The following is a 24,908-nucleotide window of genomic DNA, read 5'->3' as shown; positions in this document are numbered from 1 at the left end:
TCGACACTTTGTGGAGTTGGGGCCTCAACTTGTACTTCTGCCATCACGGACTGTTCTATTGTCTCATTCTTCTCTTCCATATCTTTCCACAAGATTCTCTATTCCTGTACAACCAACATAAGGAGATTCCTCTCCATTAGTTCATATTTATGATGTAAATGTACTATATGTATCAAACATTTGAGCAGTTGTAGTTACCGACAAAAAGATTTCAAATCCACAGTTCGAAATTTACTTTAAAACCATTGCTCTGATACCACAAAACATGTCACACCCTACTCCCCTGTAAGATGTAACATGATCCCGTAGTATACCTAATGAACTACCGTACTTCTCCTACCAATAATCCATTAAATATACTACAAGGGATTTTAAAACAATTTTCGGGAAATTTAAGTCATAGATTAAAATCTGGTGTTATAAAATTTTTTCAAAATTTCGGCAAAGTGCCGACTGTATTTTGAGAAAACAGTTCTTCAATCCTGCAAAAGAAAATGTTCCCAATATGTTTTCTCAAATACAACTTCAATAACTTCATTTCAATTCATAATTCAATTCTCAATAAACAATCAATTCATTTTCAAACTACTCTCATCATAAAGAAACATTTCATTGATTACAAGACTCAAAATTTATAATACAAAACTATTCAAGTAAATGAAATCTCAAATTTACATTTACAATAATTTACATTTAATTACACACCAAAATATTTTACAAGAGTTTTTATACAACTGCTCAAATAATTTACATATTATTACATGTATACATCAAAACCTATGTACATGGGTATATCTATGATATACCTGGAGCTGATCTTCAAAGAAATTTACTCACTGCTCTATGCTCTTCTTACCTGCGACAACATACAAAGCTATCGCTGAGTGGTGAACTCAGTGGTGCACAACTATAATTTAAAACATAATACAATATACATTGACAAAATTTACAGTAAATAATTTGGAAATCTGAATACTCATCAAATTCCAAAACTCAAAATATTCATTGCCAATAATGTGAATCATTTGTATAAAATGACTTCGATCATGAAATTTAATTTATCAAATCATAACTAACCATTTAGGTAATCCCAACAAAATCAATTATACATAAGTCATAATTGAAATCACAATTCTTTACCATTCAAAAGCCATTCTGTATCTCAAAAACCATGCTGTATCTCAAAAATCATTCTTTATCTCACTAACTATGCAAGACTAATCCGAAAGGGCCATATTCGATGTGATTCTAACTCCCTATGGTCGGGGAGGTCTGTCACACCTTACCCCTCTGTAAGGCATAACATGATCCCATAGAATACCTAATAAACTACCAAACTTCACCTACCGATAACTCATTAAGTACCCTACAAGGGATTTTAAACAATTTTCTTACTTTTGGACAAGTGGTGAGCATTTTTTTTAATAGGTATTTAAAACATATGATTAAAAGTAAATCTAGTTAATATTTTTAGTCCATTTTATTTTTCCGCAAATTTTATAAAAATTTTGACAGAGTTCCCTCTGTATTTTGAGAAAACAGTTCTTCAAATACTTGTAAAAAGCACTTCTAAATTTTTTTCTCAATAACTGCTTCAATTTCATACTCAATCTCAATCAATTTCTCAACACATTTATCAACTTTCAAATTTCAAATCCACTATCCAATGATCATCAAAATACTAGCAATCCATTTCATTCAAATTAAATAAAATAGTTCCATTCATATTTCATTAGAAAAAAAATACATCATTACAAAATTTACATTAAGAGAATTTCAAACTACAATATATATTACAACTTTATACAAATTTTATACAAACTGTTCAAGACCCATTTTTACATGCCCATACATTTATGTGCAATATATGCATCAAAAGAAATATTTACAGTTAGGGTATAAATTATACCCGAGACTTTAAGCTGATAGCTCCTCACACCTCAGCAGCTCAGTCTGCTGCTCCTCTAGTCTCTGTATCTGCGACAGCAATAGAAGCTATCGCTGAGTACTAGGACTCAGTGGTGCACAACATACTAAAATAATCTTTATGCAGAACTTAAATCACATTTATTCGAAAATTTGACTGAACATGAGAATTAAATACAAATCATGCATTATAAGATTTTAATCCCAAACAATTTCATTTTGAAGTATCAAATCACATTTCATAAAACCCACAGTTAGACCATGTCATTCGAAACAAATAGAATCTCAATAGCCAGAGGCTAAAGAGAAATCACATCACAAGGCTAGCTAGCTCAAATATATGGATATCCATTCACATCCTCTTCTACTGGCACACCTCAACACTTCTCCAGAGAAGGAATAAAAATTCGAAACTAATTACTCCCACTAGTCATGCTAGTGAGGTGTTCAAATATATGGTCATGACACTGTGGTTTTAAAACTTATCTTAACAATTTGCTAAACATTGTCATTTCAAATATACACAATAACTTTCAACAATTTAAGTCAAAACATCATAAGTAAGGTCGCAATACTTTCAACAATTCAAAGCAACAATAAAATGCATATTTCATTCATTTAATCAATGAATTTTTAAAGCATAGTGATGTTGTGCACAAACCTCAAACGAGTCGCCTGTTGGCCTTGACTCGACTCCTCGGGTTCTGTCCCGGTATTCTTTTCCACTGAAACACGCAATTTTATAATGTTTCAGTACTAGAACTTAAAATAAATCCAAAATAAATTTAGCTTCACATTTACCTAGCTCTAACGTGTTAAATTCGACGTTCTCGAAATTTTGTGTTTTGGGTTACTATTCACTACACTATTCAAGTCAAATTGTTGACTTTTTAAGGCTTAATAGGTATGGGAACTCCAACTTCACCCACATACCACATTTTGGTCACTAAACTTGTTGGTTTTGGTCATTTTCTCAAAGCTTAGGTTTTTTAGGCAAAATTGCCAATTTTCGGTTTTGGAGTCCTAAGTTGCACTGTTTCATTGATCCTTTTACTGTTGGAATTTGGCAAACCTTCCTTCATATAAAATGTTCCTTATTGTCTTAAGTGTATTCTCATTTTTGAATCACCCCAATTGGAGTTTTGTAGCTCAAGTTATAGCCAAAATACAATTACTGTTCACGCAATCGCTATTCATGCTACAATTTTGGTTCTGGCAGATTTTTGATCCAACTTCGTTCAGTAATTTGATCAAGTTAAGTCCATAATTTGGTCTAATTTCCTTCATACGAAATGTTCTACTATATCTTAGGTTTCCATCGGTTCAAGATTCGCCTAAATCGGAGTTTTCTAGAGAGAGTTATAGCCATTGGAACTTTACTGGTCAAATGGAAATCTGCAGTTTTGTAGGTTCAGTAACTCAACTTTGCTCAATAATTTGATTAGGTTAATGGCATAATTTGGGTTGGTGTTCTTCATAAAAGTTTTAGATCTATATCTTATCTAATTACTGTAAAATTTTAGGTCAATTTGACCTGCCTAGCTCGAGTTATGACCAAATGAACAAATACTGTTCATTTGGTCGATTTATCTTGATGTGCATCGCTCTTAACCAACTTTGGTCAATTGGTTCACTAGGTTTTGGTCAGTTTTTGGGCATGGTTCCTTAATGAAAATTGTGTCATTTTATGTCTATTTTCATCCCCAATTAGTGGCATATCAATTGGACTTGTAAAATTTCTATTTTGGTCCTTCAAAGTTGGCTTGGTCATGCTTCCAGCAGCATGACCATTCAACCTCCGAATTTGGCTTCACTTCCAACAATTCAAACACAACTCATTTGGTCACAATTGACCATTTTTCACTTCATAATAGGTCAAAGATGCCATTTACTCATTTCTTGCATTTTTGGTTCATAAATCCTAAGTGCAAAACCCTAACTTCCATGTTTAGTTCATTTATTGAATTATAAATGCATATTTAGTTCTCATTCACTTATTCTCACTTAACTACTTTCTAATTTGCATCAAATCACCCATTTCAAACATAAACCCTAGCTGGTTGAACTCATATATAGTCCCTCAATAATTGTTTTCTTTCCATTTAAAGTTAATTTCTAACTTATATCACTTACTTAAACAAAAATTCAATAGAAAATTTGAAGAATTTGTCACTAACCTCTTGTGAAGTTTCCCCAAGCTTCAATTTCCCTTTTATTTTCCTTCAAATTTCCTTCTCAATAGGCTTGCCAAGATCTAAGAACAAGTTTTATTTAGGAAAATTATGGGATTTATGGGATTGATTCAAGCTTTAAAAGCTTGAAATTAAGTAGCCATGGAGGATTTAGTGAGAAAAGGGGGAGGGATGAGGAGCTACGGGAAAGAGAGAAAAAAAAAAAAAAGAAGAAGAAGAAGAGATAAAATTTGGCTTTTCAATTTTTGTTTTTATGCCCATAATTGACTTGGTCAAAAAAAGGTTGGAAAATTAAAAATTAATTTTGACATCTTATATGATGTCATCATCATGATGTAATAAGTATCATTTTTATTCTTTTTCTTTTTCTTTAATTCTTCAATAGTTCTTTAATTTAATTCTTGATCCCGAAATTTTCTTTTCTCCGATTTTACTTAACAGTTAGGTCAGGAGTCAGCTCTCGGGGTCAATTGACCAAATTGCCCTTCGCTTGTTCAACCTGGTTTGCAAATAATTCCATATTTCTTCCGGCTCCCTGACCTAATTATTTGACTGGCTTAACAGTTCTTTTTCATGATTTTCTCTTTTTCACAGTGTTCATAAGGGTCCTAAGGACTGCAGCGTCACTTTTTACAGTTCGAAATTTGAGTTTAAAATGACTTCGCAGTCATTCCCGAGAAGGTCACCCATCGCTGTGACTCTCGGCTCGTTTAACTTCTTCTGTTCTGTTTTTCTTGTTTATACTTAACTAATTGAACATTACTAATTATTTGTGTTTATGGTTTATCTAGTTGTCTTAAGTGTGGTTCTAATCCCCTTAATTGTCCGGACCGACACCGATCACCGGAACAGTGAAATCTACCAGGCTATGCAAACAGGGGTGTTACAAGGTCGAATCAGATTCTAACTCCCTATGGTCGGGGAGGTCGAATCATCGTGCACAGTACCATCACAATAATGAATCTTCCGCAAGGGCCATAACGATAAAATAAACTTAGATCTAACCTCAAATCAGAGGAAAATCTAAGCCTGTGCACGTACCATGGTAATCAAAACACAACTAACTCCATTGTCTTCTCAACAAATGAGAGAGACGGGTAATAACCTAGTCAAGCATCTATAGTGAGATATAAAACAATATCAAAATCCTTTTAGTGAGCATAAATCACAATATAATTCGATTTAAAGTCAATTACAATATCCAATAATTTTTATGCTCATCACAATTCAAATCATAAATTTGCATTTTTTTATGAAAATTACCATCACAATTCAAAACATGTTCTATCATAATTTTCCAAAACATAATTTATTCAATCCATAACAATGCTTAATACTTATGGAAACACTATTTCACAAAGCTAAATTCATCATACTATAACAATTTCAATAATCATTGAATTAAATCCAATGCTTGCTGAACATAATACATAAGAAAAATATGTCATTTAATCATATGAAATATTCAAAACAAAATCAATTAAAAACTAGTTGTGCACAAACCTCTGATAACTGTCTCTTGGCTCTGACTCAGTGTTTCCTTCCCCTTCCCTGAGTCTTTGCTAACTGAGAAACACAATTTGAAGTGTTTCAGTACTCATTTAAACTGTCTCTAAGAATAAGGTTCAACAATTAATTTATCGAATTCTATTATTTCCTTAATCAACCTAATATGTCGACCCTCGATGCGTTCTAGGTAAATTAGGTTTTAATGTTACTAATATGTCACATTCAATAGTCTTTTAGGGTTGGTACATGTTACCAAATTCATTTCCGTGTATACTGTATTTTCTTGCAATTTGCTGGATTTTGGGATACTAGTTTGACTTAGCCGGACGACCTAGTTCCCTCGGTTTTCGGGTTTCGGTCAAAACTACAAACTTGTAGATCTATGTCTTATTGCACGCGGGGCAAAATTTCAGGTCATTCTGAGTTATGTAGACCAAGTTATGGTCATTTTACTATTGCTGGTCAAATTGCATCAAAATTGGTCACTTTAGGTCATTTTAGGTCAATTTTGGTTCGGCCAGTTTTTGGACCCGAACTTTTGCAAGCTGTTTGACTTGCTTATGGTCATTTCTGGGCTTTGGTGTCTTCATAAGACTTATAGATGTGGGTCTTAACTATTCATGGTTAAAATTTCAGGTCAATTGGACCTGTTTTGAGTGAGTTATGGTTTAAACACTAACTGCTGCCCAAATGGTCAATTTTCAGGCCTTATTTGCACTTAATCCGGATTTGGTCATTTTTCAAGCTACCTTGCAAGCAGAATTTTGGCAAGCTTTCTTCATGAAAGTTGGCACATTTTGTGCCTAGTTTCACCTCCAATTGGTCTCATACCAATTGGAGCCACACACTTAAAGTTATAGGCCTAAAACACAAACTGCCTTATTGAAATTCTTGCATACACATCAAGCATCACTTTTAACACTCACCAAACTTAACATTCAAACCAATTCTGGTTGTACCACAACCTAAACATAATTTATAACATATTATAGGTCATTTTGGCAGCTTGCAATTACATTCAATGTGCACCAACAAGTGCAGAATTTGTCCAACTCAATTTACAATAATTCAATCACCAATTCATGCTCATTTACATGTCCCACTTCGCACCACCATACATACACTCAAACTGCCATAACAACCAACACATTTTAACATCATTATTCCATAAACCAAGCATGAATTCCAGCATTCCTCAAGAGTTAGCAAACTGCCACAATGGTACACTTACATTCCATTACTTTCCAAGCTTTAAATTTCATTTTACATTTACATATGCTAAGTGTACATTACCCAAACAATTTCCTACACAATATACATTTAATCAATCATTTAATTCACTATTTACAAGCACAAATAAACTGCCTTCAAGGTGTTTCCATGGCTGCCAAAAGTACACATTCACATTCAACATCAAACCTCAAAAAATTTCTTCATAAATCAAATATCCATACCATCCTTACAAACTTAATGAAGCAATAACCCAAAAATACAAACTTACTACTTTGGAAATTCTTCAAAATCTCTCCAAAACTTGGTTTTCTTGTTGCCTATCTACTGCCCATGGTGTGAGGATTAACTTTAATGAAGGAAGGTGCATGGAAAGTGGCTTAGATCAAGCTTGCATGAAGCTTTAACCCATGCGTCCATGGAGGAACTCCATTCTTGGTTTCAGCTGCCCTTTTGAAAGGTTGAAGAAGATGAAATATTCTGCCCATTTTGGCTCTTAAGTGTCCCACATAATATTTATTTAATCCCCATAGTGCTCCACTTACATAAAATCAATTATTTTATATGTTTAAATATGTTAATTACCTAATTTGAACTCCATTTTTGCTATTTATATTAGGTACCCCTAAATTAATTTTTCATTATATTTTTTAAGTGTAATATTATTTATTTTTAATGGACATTTAGGTCAAAAGACAACTCGGGGTGTCAAATGACCACAATGCCCCTGTTTGGGTTGCATTCCCGATTTTTCGGTAACACCGGGTTTTGTCCGTTTTTCGATTTCTCACTTTTCTTTGTACTAATTATTTAATTTTTTTTTGATATTTCTAATGATATTTATACTTCAATAAATATTTATTTGAGTCCTAAAAATATTTTTCAGGATTTCCCGCGGTCCAGGGCTAGTCAACGGTCCACGCCGTGACTTCCCGGTGTGGTCACCCATCGCTAGGGTTCTCGGGTCGCTTAACTTGATTGCATTTCTTTACTATTATTTTTCCTTTGTTTTTCTTGTATTTTCTTTTCTTGTATTTCATTATTTTATGTCTCCTCACTCATATCGAAGTGTAGTTCTAGGCATTCTAGCTGTCCGGACAACACTGGTCATTGGAACAGTAGAACGCACTACCGAACATAGGGGTGTTACAACAAGTCGCAGAGAAAGGTTGAAGACGAATAGGAATTTGGGCTGAGAAGTTGAGAATTAATAGAACAAAGAAGCAGCTTGACGTTTAAATTACCGACATGCCATTTGCCATCTCTTTTTGCTTACGGCTGCTTCAGATTGCTTATTCATTCATTTAATTTTTTTTATTATTAAAAATTTAAATTTTAAATTTTACGATCTTAATAATTTGTAGTTTTCATATTTCTTTTATTTTTTTAATACTTTATTTTTTTTTAATTCTAAATAAATCATATAAAAGAAGGTGCTTTAAAGCATGAAAAATTACGTAGTTTTACTTTTGGTGCAGCTCTGAAAAGTTCAAACTAGCTTTTCCTGTTACATTAAATATTAGCAGAATTTTCGTGTTATGTGCAGCAATTAATATTTATATGTCAAAAGAAATAAAAAAATATATAAAAAATTTAATTAAATTATTAAATTATTATTAACTATTTAAAAATTTAAAATTTTAAAATATTAACAACAAACTTTAACTTAATTTAATAAATTAATAATTACTCTTAAATGAATGATCTTAAAAGTTATAATATTTTTTAATATTTATAGGTTATTTTTTGTATATAATAATAATAATAATAATAATAATATAATTATTTTAAAATAATAAAAATAAAATAATATTAAAATAAATTAAAATTTATTAAATATATAAAAAGAATAGGAAAAATTTTTAAATATTGATTTTTCTTCAAAGTAAATATAGGTCTTGATTTTACTATGATTGACCTTTTTAAATTAAAATTAGGGAATATAATAATATGTAATAATTATATTTAATAATTATATATTGTAGCTGTTTAAAAAATATTAAAAAACTTAATGTTGGCTTTATGAATGACAATTATATTTAGTAATCAATATTTTTTTATCAGTTAAATTTGAAAGATCAAAATAATTAAGAATTATATTTAAAAAATAAAATTATATAATAATTATATATTATAAATGTTTAAGAAATACAAAAAAAATTATCATTAATAAATTTAATTAAAAATTACTACTTGATATAAATGTGATAGATTTAAAATTTTATCTCCTCTTGAATTTATTTTATAAAAATTTACACTACCCCTTTATCAAGAAGTGACAATAGAATATATATAAAATTAACATAAGTTAAATTTCTCATTTATCATAACTATAAAAATAAAATTTTATTTTATTTTTTTATAATTCATTATATATGTAGCATTTAATATATATTTAAAAATATGTCTTTATTGAATATGTGCTAAAATAAGATAAATAAAAATAAACTAACATTAAAATAAATTAAAATTTATTAAATATATAAAAAAAGAGAGGGCAAAGTATTTAATTTTTATAGTATAATTTTAAATTATTTTATTAATTTTAGGATAGATAATTGTTAAATTTTTATAATTAAATGAAATAATTAAAATTTTAAGAATAATTAAATAAGAAATTTATAAAATTATTAAAATATATCTAATATTTTTAATTAGTTAATCTTAAAAATTATGGTAATAATTGTAATAATAAAGATATTTAATGATAATAGTAATGGTAATAATTACTTACACTAATTAGTATAATTATTAAATATAATAATTTCTATATGATAAATGTTACATGATAATACTAAAATTTAAAATGCCATGTGACCGTAGTCAGATAAAATCTTCTTATTTTATAATGTCACATAATAGTATTAAAATTTAGAATGTCACGTGACAACAAAAAGAAAAACCTCTCTACTTTATATATATATACATTTAAATTCATGCATTTATTATATATACTATAATTAATTTTTATAAATTTTGATAAAAATTTTATCGAATATGTTTTAGATGCACTCATTTGCTTTTATTATTTAGAATCTATAGTTTTTTTTGATAATTTACTATTTTATAAATAATCATTAATACTTGGGTGACAAAATTTGTATTGCAATTTAAATATTCTATAAATAATCATAATAAATTTTTTTAAAAATGAATAAAATTATTTTCCCCCAAACCCAAGTTGTAATATTATATGATTTCTTTTTTGGGGATAAAATTTCAAATTCCCTCAATTAAAAAATCTTTAAATTAATATATTAATTTTTAATGTTATATTTGTTAAAAGATTTTGAAGGCAAACGCTTAGTATGAGTCTCATTCATTCAATAAGAAGCATCATTGATTTGCTGTCAATTCAAACTCATTATGCCAAACCAATATGTGAAGTATACAGTATATGTTCAAATCTGAAATGTCATAGAGAAAATTTTCAAACCCTTGGTCAATATAAATATTTTTCTATACTTTTTTTATTTTGATTTATATAAATATGTAAAATTTAATTTATAGAATATTTAAAAAAAATGTAATTTATTATTTAAATTTAATTTTTTTTCAATTGTTACACTCTTATTAAAATTAAAAATCAATACCTTACAGCTATAAAAATGACTCTAGTATGACTAAAGCTCATTAATTACAAGATTTAAATAATAAATATCATTATCATAATTATAACATAAATTAAATTTACAAATGTCTAGAGCCGATCATATTTAAAAATTGTATTTACAAAATATTTTATAAAATTCTTATAATTAATATAATCACTCATCTATTTAAACTCTGTTATAGTAATTTTAAGTGGCTCACTAGTCATAAATCCAGTTTCATTTTCTTCTTCATGCTGTATAGACATTGAAGTATTAAAAGTGCTAGAAATCAATTTACTTAGAGTTTTGAATATGCTTTAACTAGATTTTTAGTCTTGTATTCTCTTTGTTGTGTTCGAATCAAATAGGTCTTGTACCCTTCTAGAGGAGCATTTTCTTGCCATTACCCTTCTAGGATAAGAGGTTCTAAAGGTAGGGATAGGATACTAGAGCTGCAACCAGCAAGGCAGGAGAAGATGAAAAGGAGCACAATCATTTGGCATACCTTTCCACTTTATACATGTATAATGGTATCTACAAATGAATTCCGTGTCTACAAAAAGTTCAGGCATGGTTGTCTTGACATATCTCTTTACATTCCCTCACAATGATACATTCCTTTCGCTCTATACCTGAGAATCCTCCCTCCAGAGTATTGGGACCACCAAATATGCAACATAAATTTCAAATCCTTCCCACCTGGTTAGATTCCAATGTTGAAGTTCTATTCCTTAATGATAATGATCCCAATGTTTCATGAACATCAAAGTTCCAATAAACCAATGAAATGAAATCAGAAATCCTCTAGATTAGAAAAGATTTAGCTATAAGGATGAGCTTTGGAGTCATTTCAATTTCAAGACTGAAGTTTCGAGTTCAAACTCAGTGGAAACCAAATATCAATTGAAAAAAGGCGATTTGGATATCAATAATATCCATGTGGGTGTAACTTGTAAGACACCACTTTGCACAATGGCGCGGTGCTACCCTAAGTAGGCATCGTACCCATGCTAAGAAATGTGTGCTACTTTTCCCCTAATGTTCAAGTTCTTGTAAAAATGGTGTAAGAAAAGAAGATCAGAATTCATTGCTAGAATTAAGAAATGTGTGCTACTTTTCCCCTAATGTTCAAGTTCTTGTAAAAATGGTGTAAGAAAAGAAGATCAGAATTCATTGCTAGAATTTCTTTGCCATCCTAGTTACTGCCACGCTGAAAAATAGAACCAGTAATGAAGCACATAAATTCCAAATATGACTGATTCAACTAGACTATCTCACCACCAGACCATAATGCCACTGGTATGGAGCAAAAACGTTTCAATATGGATTCATTGAGGTTTTGAAATAGGAAATTACAAAAGATACTGTCATCACAAAGGCCACAAAGAACAAAATAAAGTTGTTAAAATCTAAACCATGATGTTGATGATTTTCACTCTTCCATTGCATCATTTCCTTCAGTAACTTCCTCTTTATCCTTCAATGGTGTAATCTTTGTTAAAAGGACCTCTGCAAACAAACAAACAAACAAAAAATATAAATAAATAATAACAAAAAGAAATTTAAGCAATTTATCACTAACTTGAAACTAATAAAGAACAACATATGTTTGACCATACTAAAACAATAACAATTCCAACATTCCAGTATTGAGAAGTGAAAAATGCAGTTCAATGACTTAGTTCATGTGCTGTTGATTTATCTGGTTTCCACAAGCACTGTTGATTTATCTGGTGTCCACAAAGCAAATGTGAAATGTACTAAAAGGCATCAATCCTCCCAGTCATAGAAAATGTCATGATATTTCAATTCACTTCATTATAAAGCAAAATACTGACAAGGTGTCATGCCCTTGCAGTTTGATCAACAGATAAGTGGTTAACTGATGTATGAGGTTGAGTCCAAAGAAGCCCGAGAGTTGGGTTAACAAAACCATACACATCCCTTATTAACATTTCTCTGTAAGCATAGATTTCAAAATATGTGCGATAGCAGAATTAAATCTAGAAGTGGCAGCAGAGAATGAATGAAAGCTTATTCATAAAACATAGAAAGAAATTAGATACTGACCTGTCTTCTTTGGAAAAGTGTACCCTCTTGAACTGATATAGGTACGTGGATTCGGTAAAATGTGGTTTCTCAAGTATTCCTTGTGTCCCTGTCCCAGCACACATTATGAGGGAAAATTTTCATCAATTAGGGCTCCATTTATTTTGCGGAAAATAACTTATATATGAAAAATATTTTCTACTGAAATTGTTTTTTAAGGGTTGTAATGTTAAACTAATAGTATGTGTTTATATCATATATGTACAAATGTTTTCACATTTTAATAAGAGTGTCAAAGTTATGAAAGTTAATTTCCTTAAAATTGGTTTAATTTTTCCTTTGACCAAAAAAATAGTTTCCGTTGGCCATCTTCTGAGTGCCCAAATACTAGGAAATGTAGAAAATATTGATATTTTACTATCTTAATAATTTGTAGTTTTCATATTTCTTTTTTTTTTTAATGCTTTTTTTTAATATTAAATAAATCATATAAAAGAAGGTGCTTTAAAGCATGGAAAAATACGTAGTTTTCCTTTTGGTGCGGCTCTGAAAAGTTCAAACTAGCTTTATCATGTTACATTAAATCTTAGCAGAATTTTCGTGTTATGTGCAGTAATTAATATTTGTATATCAAAAGAAATAAAAAAATTATATAAAATTTAATTAAATTATTAAATTAGTATTAACTATTTAAAAAATTAAAATTCTAAAATGTTAATAATAAATTTTAACTCAATTTAATAAATTAATAATTACTTTTAGATGAATGATCTTAATAGGTATATTTTTTTTTAATATCTATAAGTTATTTTTTGTATGTAATAATAATAATAATAATAATAATAATAATAATATAATTATTTTAAAATAATAAAAATAAAATAATATTAAAATAAATTAAAATTTATTAAATATATAAAAGGAAGAGAAAAAATTTTTAAATATTGATTTTCCTTAAAAGTAAATATAAGTCTTGATTTTATTGTGATTGACCTTTTTAAATTAAAATTAGGGAATATGATAATATATAATAATTATATTTAGTAATTATATATTGCAAGGGTAGTACTGTGTAATGCTTCTAGGTCATATTGTACTACTCTCTTCCAAGTCAGTTTAGGTCTACCCCTTCTTTTCTTTCTATCCTCTAACCTAATGTGCTCTACTTGTCTAACTGAAGCCTCCGTATGTCTACGCTTCACATGACCAAACCATCTCAATCTCCCTTCTTTCAATTTATCCTCAATTGGCATCACTACTACCTTTTTTCTAATACTCTCATTACGGATTTTATCTAGTCTTGTATAGCCACTCATCGACCTTAATATTCTTATCTCCGCAACTCTTATCTTAGACACATATGACTCATTCAGTGCCCAATACTCACTACCATATAACATGGCCGGTCGTATGGCTGTACAGTAAAATTCTCCTTTCAACTTATTGAGAATCTTGCGATCACATAAAACTCCCGTGGCACTTCTCCACTTCAACTATCCGGCTTTAATCCTATGATTAACATCCTCCTCACATCCCCCATCTACTTGAAGGATTAAGTCAAGATATTTAAAGGGATTACTTTGGGGCATTACCACTCCATCCAAACTAACTCATTCCTTATCACCAGTTCGGCCTTCACTGAACTTGCAATGCATGTATTTTGTCTTCGTTCTACTTAACTTAAATCCCTTTGACTTTAGAGTACTTCTCTAAAGTTCTAGCTTTCTATTAACTCCTTCTCGCGTCTCATCTATCAGAACTATATCATCCACAAATATCATGCACCAAGGGATATTCTCTTGTATATGTTTCGTCAATTCATCTAAAACTAATATGAAAAGGTAAGAGCTTATAGCTAAACCTTGGTGTAATTTAACTGAGATAGAAGAGGGCTTAATATTGTACAAACTAATCTATTAAGTTTTTTATTGTAGGCCTTCATAAGGAATGCAGGAAAGATCCTTCAGAATATCCAGTAAGGCGTGTTCGATGTATCCAATGAGGTAACTTTTGAGTTCATGTTGATTTCCCCTGCCGCATTTGTGGTGGGGGAGTCGGGTGTCATTTTATTGTAGGGACCTAATATGCAATAAATAGTGCATCTAGAATTAGTATTCTTTTTTGTTCTTTAATATATATATATATATATATATTTTATCAGCTAGAATTATCATTGAATTAAGATATAGATTTTAATTACAGCCACACCAATGTAAAAAGGAAAGTTAGTTTACCTTTCTAGTGCCAAAATTTCGATGAGCAGCACTTACTAAAGATACATTTTTAACGGCAAAATATCTTTTCGTGTATCTTATGTGTGACAAACCTGCCATCTTGTCTTGTATTGATTTGATGATCTGCTGGGTAGAGACACCAATCAGGTTATGGGAGATGAGACTGATTTTTAAAACATCTTATGCTTGTTTCTTTGGTCGGCGGGCCTTAGTTATGATATATAATGTAGCATTAGGAATTGCTGTTTCTACCCCTCGGTGACCTTGCATTAAAAGTTAGATTCTTCTTTTATGACACCTTTATGTTTATGATTGCAGTCTTCAGGTATCAAGGTAGGATATGGACGCCCCCAGGGCTCATCAGGAGCTAGAGATGGAGCTGTTGCTGAGAGAGGAGGATGTTGTAGCTAACTAAAACACAAATATAATCTGTATCGTATTTGATTATTTTCCGCACTCCTGTGAACATATGTTTACAACTGTTGCATGAATTCTGGTTGACATTTAATGTATAGATCCAACATTTGTTGTTCCTTGGACCACATTGAATTTAATTGATAGGGATTCAAATCTTTTGAGTGCTTGGAAGTTTCCTTATTCAGCACTGTTGTACTTTTGTTTTTCTTTTATGATGTCTGTTATGATTCGATATCTTTTACATCTGATACCATGGAAAATTTTAAGATCAAAATGCCTAAAAACTCTTTTTAAGTCAATGTACAACTTTGCCTTGACGTTTATCCACTACCTCAAATTAACAGATACGTTCAACAACACAAAATTTTTATCTAAAAACTCATCGTTGAATTTTTATCAAAAAAAAACCATCATCGTTGAATTAAATTTTGTAGTCAAAATTTGGTACATAATATGCTTCCGTAAAAGGAATAGCAATGGAAATCAAGTACATAGCATGCTTCCTTAAAAGGCATTACAGAATGTGGGCTGTCATTATAATCAGAGTCACGGCAATATTGAGAAAATGGTAACAAAATTGTAAAATGCTCTGTTACTGCATTAAAAGGTGGAAGAACTAGACCCACAGACAAGTAAAGCAGTATTTGGTATCTTCCTAAGCTCCTCATGTCGAACAAAAACTGAAAACTTCAAAACCTATTACTATAAAACACCAAATACCTGCATGGGACAACACAAACCGAGCGTAAGGAATAAGGTAATATGAAGTTGATACCTATAAATAATGACTCACTCACCCCAGCCAGAATGTCTTTTGAGAGTTGAGATTTGCTTTCTTCCACTTTATTTGCAACTGGTTTTGTCTGTGGGAATTGACGGATGACCTTCGGTGCTTGCTCACCAACAGAGAGTTGACCTCCTGACTCTTGTTGGACCTTTTGTTTCTGCAGAAGCAATAATGCAGGAACATAAATGCACTATAAAAATAAATGCTCAGTAGACAACAAAAAGGAGACTGTGAAAATAAAACTTCATGCCATAAATAATAAATTCACTGAATTAATTGATTAAAAAAAAAAAACATTTATGCCATAAAAAGATATTGAACTACCTCAAATCTACAAGTTTTCTCTCTACCAAACAAGTGGTCCTAAAACCATAAATGGGCAAAAAGCATAATCATTGACCTTGAAAATGAGTACAAAAGATGTGCGCACTGAATCCATTACTTTGTAATAAAATAGGCTGCTTCAAGGGGGAAAAGAGATCTAGGTGGCTTGAAATTTTTAGTCATTCATATGTTAAATGTTTACTGCAGTAGGCTGCAGCATCTACTTCACTTTCTCACAAATTCATTTAAAGAAGTGGGATTTCTTTTGATATTATGACACAATTTGACGAGGGGCTGCAATATCAAAATAAGAAACAGCAATTACAACATAGGTCTACCTTGACTGGTTTCAGTAAGTGGGGATTTGGGTATAGATCATTGCATGCATAAGTTTATGTCAAAGTGCTCTCCTTATACAAAGAGAAGATGAAGAAAAAAAAAGAGATTAGCTATTACCAAATACTGAATTGAATGTCAGGAACACTCGCACACTCTCTCTCTCTGGAGTCTGGACCACTTTCTTCTCTTAATATGCAAGGCATACACGTACACAAATGCCATGTGTGTAGCATTTACATTTCGTTCAAGGCATGGCCTCTAGTGAACTTTCACTTTTCACCTCCTGAAATTCAGTTTCTAGAATACCCATCAGATATAGGCATGCATTATGATACCTGTTCTATTTGATGTGATATGCAAGGTAATTTTTTGTAACATTCTGTTATGTGATTGCTACGTGCAAGGTCTCTTGAGGTAAGAGCAAAGAGTGCACTTAATGCCATGTTAACATATACTGAACATGGGATAAAGATTCAACAAAGAACAGGGACCTAAAAATGACAATTCACAAAACCTTGACACAGAAAGACATACACCCAAAAACACACCCCTGTGGCAATAATCCTTTCCTCCCTCATTCCTGCTTCTCCAGTTTCTTCTATTTAATTGAAGAGACTTGTTGATCATTTTGCACAGATATAATTAATTCCATTCACATAGAACAGTCTTATACATGGGCTGGCATGTCTGAGCTGTTAACCTGTGTCCAAATAACACAACTAGCCATGAAGCATCTCAGAGCATGAAGACCCAACATTTCAAAAACAAGGTAAGACTATTTGCTCTAGTACCTTCATGATTCCCCAATTGGTCTTAATGCATATAAAACCTATAATGTATATAAAACCTATGGTTGGGGTTTCTAACAACTCAACTTAACTCAACTAATCCTTTATCCCAAAAATTTTGGGTCGGCTATATGGATTCTCTTTCTCCACTCTAAATGATTTTTGGTTAAATCCTGAGAAATGTGTAATGCTTCTAGATCATGTTGTACTACTTTCTTCTAAGTCAGTTTAGGTCTACCCCTTCTTTTCTTTCTATCCTCTAACCTAATGTGCTCTACTTGTCTAACTGAAGCCTCTGTATGTCTACGTTTCACATGACCAAACCATCTCAATCTCCCTTCTTTCAACTTATCCTCAATTGGCACCGCCTTCACTGAACTTGCAGTGCATATATTCTGTTTTCGTTCTACTTAACTTAAAGCCCTTTGACTCTAGAGTACTTCTCCAAAACTCTAACTTTCTATTGACTCATTCTCGCGTCTCATCTATCAGAACTATATATGATTGAAGGGCTGAAATTGCTCCACTCCATCCAAACTAACGAAGAAGTTGCTCCACTACCCAAACACACTTAAACCATTCCTATAAAGGGCTGAAATGCTGTTGTCCATGTGTAGAATTTAAAAGATGCGGAAACCAAAAGATGCCTAGCCAAAGAACCTCAGTTCTGTTTAATATTTTAGAAAAATTATAAGGAATCTAAAAAATAGTAACCTGAACTAGCTCAAAATTGTATACAATTATACAATATTTACCTTTTTTAATCGTTCTTCTATAGAACTCAAAGCACGAGATTGATCCACCTTATTGAGATAGAAATCCCGCTCCCTCTTTGCAGCAGAAATTTCTAGAGCTAATTTCTGCTCCCGTATAACACTCTTATATGCTGCAATAGAAACACCAGGACTTAGACATACAGAAAACTATAAAAAATTATGTGATAATGATATGACAAACGAGAAATGTCTTCTCTACCAATTTCTTCTGTAAGATCATCCCACTTGAATTTACTCAAGTATTTGATATTCCAAAGGTCATAATAGAATTGTGACCTCTTTCTGCCACCTAAACATGAAAAAATTAATTAATATATAAATAAAGGAAAACATGAGCAGATAAAAACATGCAGCTAATAGGAACTACACAAACTTCGCAATATTCTGATAAAACATTAGGAGGAAGACATCAAGAAAAACATGGACTATATAAAAAAAAAAAAGTGTATATATATATAAGATACTTAAGCAAACCTAATTCTTCATTTGGGCAATAACACAAACAACAGACAGAAATGAAAGTGAAAAAGGAACCACAATCCAAACAAAGAATAAGAATTTGAAGCCAAGTAGCTAGGTTAAAAGGGACCCATGCATTTTGCTCAAATATAATTTTCAATACCAAGGAAAGCATTTTGATTTTATTAGTTTCTCTACGTGAAAGCTAATTCTTACTCCGTTGTCCAAAATATACACAAATAAGAACACCGAGGAGCTTATATATAAATTGCATGCAAAATTTTATAGGAAAAAAATCATTGCAATTAATTACCAACCTATTTGTTCACCATTTAACATATTAGCAACCCTTTTTGCAATGCTCTTATTGGTAAATTCAACCCACCTGCAGGTTACAGACGAAGAGAATCAGCTAATTACTTAAATAGCAATTTAATGCAATCTTTCTATGTTAAACAAAATCAAAGATACAATGTCAAGTAGGTGGTTATAAACACACACACACACACACACACACAGAGAGAGAGAGAGATCCAAAGTATCCTAGGAATATTAACTGTTAATTCTATGAAGCTATGTTAAATTGTTTAGCATAAATTTAACGGCATTTTTTCCTTTTAACATACCCTTCAGAGAATTCTTGACCTCGAAATCCACCAGCTCTTTTGCGATTTACTCGAGCAGTGGGATCTGTAGAGTAAAACAATGCATTCTCTTTAATGGATTAACTGCTTACTATCACATAACTTGAGGAGGTTTGCTAATATGACTAATCAGAAAGATGAATAAGAGAAAAAGTTAAGAATTGAATAGTTATCAATTGGTCACCTTCAGGTGCAAGGTAGATCCTCTGTATTTCTCCATATTGGGAAAGAATATGACGAAGCTTTACATGATCCATGTGGGGAGGGATTTGACTTAAGTAGCAAACACCACGCTTGTCAGCCTTAGCAGCTTCCTTTAGTAACTGCTCTTTCTTCTTCTTCTTCTTTTTAAGCCTATTGACCATTTCAACATTGGATTTTGGATCCTCTTCTTCTATAGGATTTATTCCAATGACCTCTTCTTCTTCCTTGCCTTTTGCAGTTTCAATTTTTCCACCTTCAGCTGCTGGATTCACCTCCTGTGGAAAACCCACTGTATTAACATCTTCCTCTTCATCCTCAGCAGTTTTCTGTAATAATTGCCTTCTTGTTTCCTTTACTTTCTTTTTCCTCTCACCATTAGATTTTTTACTACCTTCCTTGCTTAAAGAAGCTTCCCCCAACAATTTCTTCTTTATTTTATTTTTTCCACTTTTCACCCTCATATCACCAGCTTGTAAATTCCCTCCAGCTGGAGGGCTGTGTTCATTGATCTCCTGTTCATGCTCTGTTTTTACACTTTCCTGCAATTGCTTTTTCTTTTTATTCTTCCTACTTGTAGCCCTTTCTGCACTGGACTTTGGTGCCATGTAATGAATCTTTTCACAATTCTTATCACAAACTATGGGCCCCTCTGTTGCTCTAGTATCCGCTCCGAGAATGACACCATCCTATATGGAATAAAGTAGACAAAAGAATAAATATATAAACTAAACAAGTTAGAATGTTTGAAACATTGGGCTAAGGTTTAGCCAAGCAAAGATGCCAAGTGCTTAGCAGAAAATGCACTAACCAATATAGCAATCACCAAAACTCAAGAAATGGTAACACACATACACCACACCCATTAAGAATAACATGATAACCTTTCTGCCCCAGCTCACTGACACAGGAACAATATACAGCCCAGAAAACTTAGTCAAATCCTATTCCTAGGCTGTTTAGGATCCCTTTTCTACATTCTTTAGGATTTTTTTTTTCTCTTTCCCTATTCCTTTTAGGATTTATGTTTTTAAAAGCCTAAAATGCAAGCATTGATGCAACTAGTGTTATTTAGAAATGTACAAAAGATACCAAAATACTTAATAAGTTTATAACCTCCCAAAAAAGGGAAACAAAAATACACGATTAGAGACAACATTTTGTGAGAACCCAGCATGGCACAAGAAGACTAATTCTTTGCCTAGAAGATGCAACCTATCAATGCTCAACTCAAAGTGGCTCGTTATGGCTTGCAACATATATTAACCAGAAAAATTAATCAATCTAATCAAGTTTGCTTCACCCTTATATCAGCACTGAAAATCTTTATTGGTGAACTGAATCACACTACGGATTAACTACAGGTCAAAATCCCAAAATGAATTCCAGATTTTGCCAACCCTTCATGCATCTCACAGTAGATTAGGAGACTAAGAAAGCAATCAATTTGACTAAGTAAAATTAACGAGAACAAGGTATCAAACTGGGTTTTAGCTCCAAATTCTACAGAAAAATGGAAATTAACATACTTAACATATAAATACAGTTTTAGCATTATCGTACCTGGAAAACTATGCCAACAATTGTAGTTCCTGTTTTCCTAAAGGAGGGAGGGTTAACTCCCTTCTTTGCCAGCATATCATTTCTTCTACAGAGATCGAAACTGAACCCACCCATTGGAGGAACATCTACCAGCGATTTCGACATTCTTTAGAAACTTGAAATTGAATTCTGAACCCACTACTTGAAAGCAAATGAAGAAAAATTAAATGCTAAGCGCATAAAATAAGGACTTAGAAAATGAAAGAACTAAAGACCCATAAGAGATCTCAACGTAAAGACTAATGGGTACCTGTAATCGAATCGAGAAGTAGCAGAGACTACTGAATTATTGATCGATTTCGAGGTTTATTTTGGCTTTAGACAAGGTAACCTAGGAAAGAAGAAAAGATTGTTTTTGCTAAAGTGGGTCTCGTTTACAAGGTATTTGCCAATTCGGTTCTTTCTTACTCATTTGCAAATATGGGCTTACTTGTAGGCGCAGTCAGTCGGTGCATATAAATCTTCCTTGTTAAAATATGAGCCTTATTTTTTTATAATTAAATAAAAATTATTTTATTATATTTAAAAAATTATTATATTTTAGTGTTATGATATATTTAATAATTAGCTTATTTATTATATTAATAATTATTATTAAAAATAATAATAGTAATATTTCAGTCTTGTTTTATCTTTGTCTACACTAGCAATTGACCAATTTTTAAATATTGGATAGAATTTTTTCTATTATTTCTCTAAAAACATTTTTATGTATCTAACAAAGAACTTAAATTTTAAATTTATCAAATATTTTTAGTGAATTTTTTTATAACTCATTTTACTTGAAATTTGAACTCAAGAGTTTATGATTCAGATAGATGATTTTAATACTACTTAATAATACTAAAATTATCTCTAGAATAATGAACTTTCAAGTTTAAATACTAATAGAGTCATATGAATAAAAAAAATAATTTAATAGAATGTAATTGTCTTCAGGATTGAAATTTCAAATTTAAACTCTAATTAGAATATATATGAGTAAGGAGAATTAAGAGTCTGAAAATTCTAATTTGCCTCTATTAGATAAGTGATAACACCCTCACCCATCTACAGTGTAGTTGTGCAAGGTGTGCTACATTCGGTGCCGGATCACCCTATCCTGTCTTGTCATATACAATATTAATTTCATTATCTTACAAGTAGATTTTTTTTTATCATATTTCATTTTTATGGAGATCCAGACAGAGTCTCATCTATTTTATTAGTGTATGGTAGGTTCAATTATTTACCTGTTACAAATAATTTCATATTATTTTCATATTTTCATACATCATCATATTGCTCATATTGTCGCAAGGTAATTTGCGGTCGCCTAGACGAGGCTCTTCACTGAAGTGGGAAAAGTGAGGAGTCGCCACTTTAATTTTGAGGGAAATTAAAGAAAACCATTTGTGAAGATAAATTAAAAAGCAACCACTTCGAAAACAGAGATTTTAAGTTCGGGGTCCGTATACGGGTGGGGAAGGTGTTAAACACCCCACCTCGTCCCTCAACGAGGGTAAGCAAATTTAACATTATGCCCTTTTATGAATTAAAAAAGATAATTAGAGGGTTGTGATAGTGATGATGTTAATTCTTCGTGCAAAACGAAGGAATACTTGATATTTCACTTATTTTATGTTGCCTCAAGAACACAAGTTCATGAGATGACCCTTTAGTGAATAGGAGTTGTGTAGAGTTATATTGTGTATTGTGTTATTTTAATTTGGGTTATTGTTAAGAGAGCTCGGGTGAGAAGCTTCTCCTGATCTTTAGATATGTTTTATTAAGAGTTTTAAGCGGGAGATTTCGGATAAGAACTCTCCTCCGATCTCCACATATTTTATTAAGGTTTTAGCTGAGAATCGGGTAAGAACTCTCCCCCGCTCTCTTAAAGTATTTAGTTTAAAGTGTTTTAAGTGGAAGATCTCGGATAAGAACTCTCCTCCGATCTCCGTATTTTATTTAAATTTTGAATGAGAATCAGGTAAGAACTCTCCTCCGATCTCTTAAAGTATTTGGTTTAAAGTTTTTTTTTAAGTGGAGGATCTCGGATAAGAACTCACCTCCGATCTCCATGTTTTATTTAAATTTTGAATGAGAATCAGATAAGAACTCTCCCCCGATGTCTTAAAGTATTTGGTTTAAAGTTTTTTTTTTTTTTAGCGGAGGATCTCGGATAAGAACTCTCCTCCGATCTCCGTGTTTTATTTAAATTTTGAATGAGAATCAGGTAAGAACTCTCCCTCGATCTTTTAAAGTGTTTGTTAGGATCGCATATCGTAAGGACTTTGAACTAAGGATTTTGGTGCCTAAAGGCGCCAGAAACCCACACAAAGCTTCTCTTAACCCACTAATGCCTTATAATTAGAAGGTGGATATAAGACCGAACTTCCCGCCGATCTCCTATGTGATCGCCTTACTAGAGCTCTTTGACTGGCGATATCCGATCTCTTTTGGTTACTAGTCCGGGACCCGATCTCATCTCGATTCCCGCTCTATTATGTTATCTTCTGGGATTGTTTTGTGGCCTGACCTCATAACTTATTCCTCTGATCTACTATTCGGCCTTTTGTTATTTTTATTTGTTCGAAAACTTTCATGTTAAGATACTTCTACCAATATTTTTTAAGTTACCTACAATTCAAAGCAGAACACTTAGGCAGCATTATTTGAACACCAGAAACGAGTCTCTTTTGTTCTGGCTTTAGATGTATGATGCAAATATGAGGACATGAAACCATCTCTTACTGGAATTTTTTCCTTTTCAGTTAACACTTGCAGGGGCACTAGTTCAAATGCTTGAAAAAAAAAAAAAAAAAAACCTATACAAAACCTACATGGGAATATTTAGAATCCCTGGTTAAATCATTAGATATACCATATTACTGCTGTTCATCCCTGTAATTTGAATGGTTGTGGGGATGTGAATTTATGGTTCTTGTTTGGGACTCAGTGCACTTTGTTGGATTTGTAGTTTTAACCGATATATTATTACATTACATCCCTTTACAGCTTTCCTATTCTGTCTGCCATTTTTTTCTCCCATGTTTGTGTTTTTTTCATTGTTTTTGAATTGAATCATCAATTGTGCTCTCAAGTTGATGGAGAACCAAGGAGTAAGAGCTTCATTTGTCTCATACCTGTATAGTCTGGTTCTGGTTCATGGCAAGAGTGATCCTTTACTAAAATGGCATTTGGTGGTTCTACTTAAAGAGTGTTTGATTTAATTTATGAAAAAATAGCATTTGATTAAAATACTTATAAATATAACTTGCAAGTAGTTAATATGTTTACTAAAAAATAATTTATAAGCACATTTTAATAAAAAATATTAATTGAGATTTATGATAAAATTTTCAAAATTAAATGAAGATAATATAAAAAAATTTAGTAAGCGCTAAAATGAAAAGATAGGTCTTCAACTTATTTTTTTTTCTAATAATTTCAATTTATAAATTTAAAAATTATTATAAACAAAATAAATCAATTTATTTTTAAAATTTATAAACTGATTCAACATTTTTATATAAGATAAAATAAACAATCTCTTAATTATACTAAATAGTCATTTTCCTTTAATGTTAATTACTTTATAATGCATATGCTAATTTTCTTTTTTAATTATGATGTTTTCCTTTATATAGTTAATTATTATAATCAATCAAAGATGTTTTTTCTTAAATAATTTGGTCAACTTATCTTTTAAAAAAATAGTTCTAGCCTTAAATATAATTTATTGTATGTTTTTGTATTTAAAATATAATTTATTTAAGAAAATTTGAAAATTTTTGGTTTGTAAACAGATGGTGGATTTTGATTTAAGTTAAAACAAAGCAATAAGCCCCACTTTGTG

At 31.3% G+C, this 24,908-nt stretch overlaps 1 protein-coding gene and 2 long non-coding RNA genes across 3 annotated transcripts; 1 reads left to right on the top strand and 2 right to left on the bottom strand.

Moving 5' to 3' along the window:
* Window positions 1-11,752: 11,752 nt before the first annotated feature.
* LOC131173827 (uncharacterized) lies at window positions 11,753-12,889 on the bottom strand. Its single transcript, XR_009144151.1, has 2 exons — window positions 12,521-12,889; window positions 11,753-11,959 (listed from the first exon to the last, which is right to left on the bottom strand). It is a non-coding gene; the product is annotated as an uncharacterized LOC131173827 (long non-coding RNA).
* A 1,442-nt stretch (window positions 12,890-14,331) lies between these two features.
* On the top strand, window positions 14,332-15,350 carry LOC110656582 (uncharacterized). Its single transcript, XR_002495152.2, has 2 exons — window positions 14,332-14,502; window positions 15,052-15,350. It is a non-coding gene; the product is annotated as an uncharacterized LOC110656582 (long non-coding RNA).
* A 190-nt stretch (window positions 15,351-15,540) lies between these two features.
* LOC131173821 (pre-rRNA-processing protein ESF2-like) lies at window positions 15,541-21,481 on the bottom strand. The gene is made up of 9 exons (XM_058136359.1): window positions 21,321-21,481; window positions 21,032-21,208; window positions 19,452-20,157; window positions 19,250-19,313; window positions 18,941-19,008; window positions 18,364-18,453; window positions 18,144-18,274; window positions 15,948-16,094; window positions 15,541-15,870 (listed from the first exon to the last, which is right to left on the bottom strand). Exons 2-9 carry the CDS (start codon window positions 21,173-21,175, stop codon window positions 15,853-15,855), a joined length of 1,368 nt encoding a protein of 455 aa, XP_057992342.1. The 5' UTR covers window positions 21,176-21,208; window positions 21,321-21,481; the 3' UTR covers window positions 15,541-15,852.
* Between the last annotated feature and the right edge of the window lie 3,427 nt (window positions 21,482-24,908).

Source organism: Hevea brasiliensis, chromosome 15 (assembly GCF_030052815.1).
Source record: "Hevea brasiliensis isolate MT/VB/25A 57/8 chromosome 15, ASM3005281v1, whole genome shotgun sequence".
Classification (NCBI taxonomy): Eukaryota; Viridiplantae; Streptophyta; class Magnoliopsida; order Malpighiales; family Euphorbiaceae; genus Hevea; species Hevea brasiliensis.
The sequence above is the reverse complement of the archived record's forward strand: the minus strand, read 5'-3'. Positions and strand labels throughout refer to the sequence as shown.

Bases quoted from the DNA above. Each gene is read 5' to 3' on its own strand.
- LOC131173821 (XM_058136359.1), bottom strand. From the start codon at position 21,175: ATGTCGAAATCGCTGGTAGATGTTCCTCCAATGGGTGGGTTCAGTTTC. The intron at 19,009-19,249 runs GTATGTTAAAAG...TGTAACCTGCAG, and splicing joins GGTCAAGAATTCTCTGAAGG to GTGGGTTGAATTTACCAATA. The intron at 16,095-18,143 runs GTAAATATTGTA...TTGCTTCTGCAG, and splicing joins TAGAAGAACGATTAAAAAAG to AAACAAAAGGTCCAACAAGA.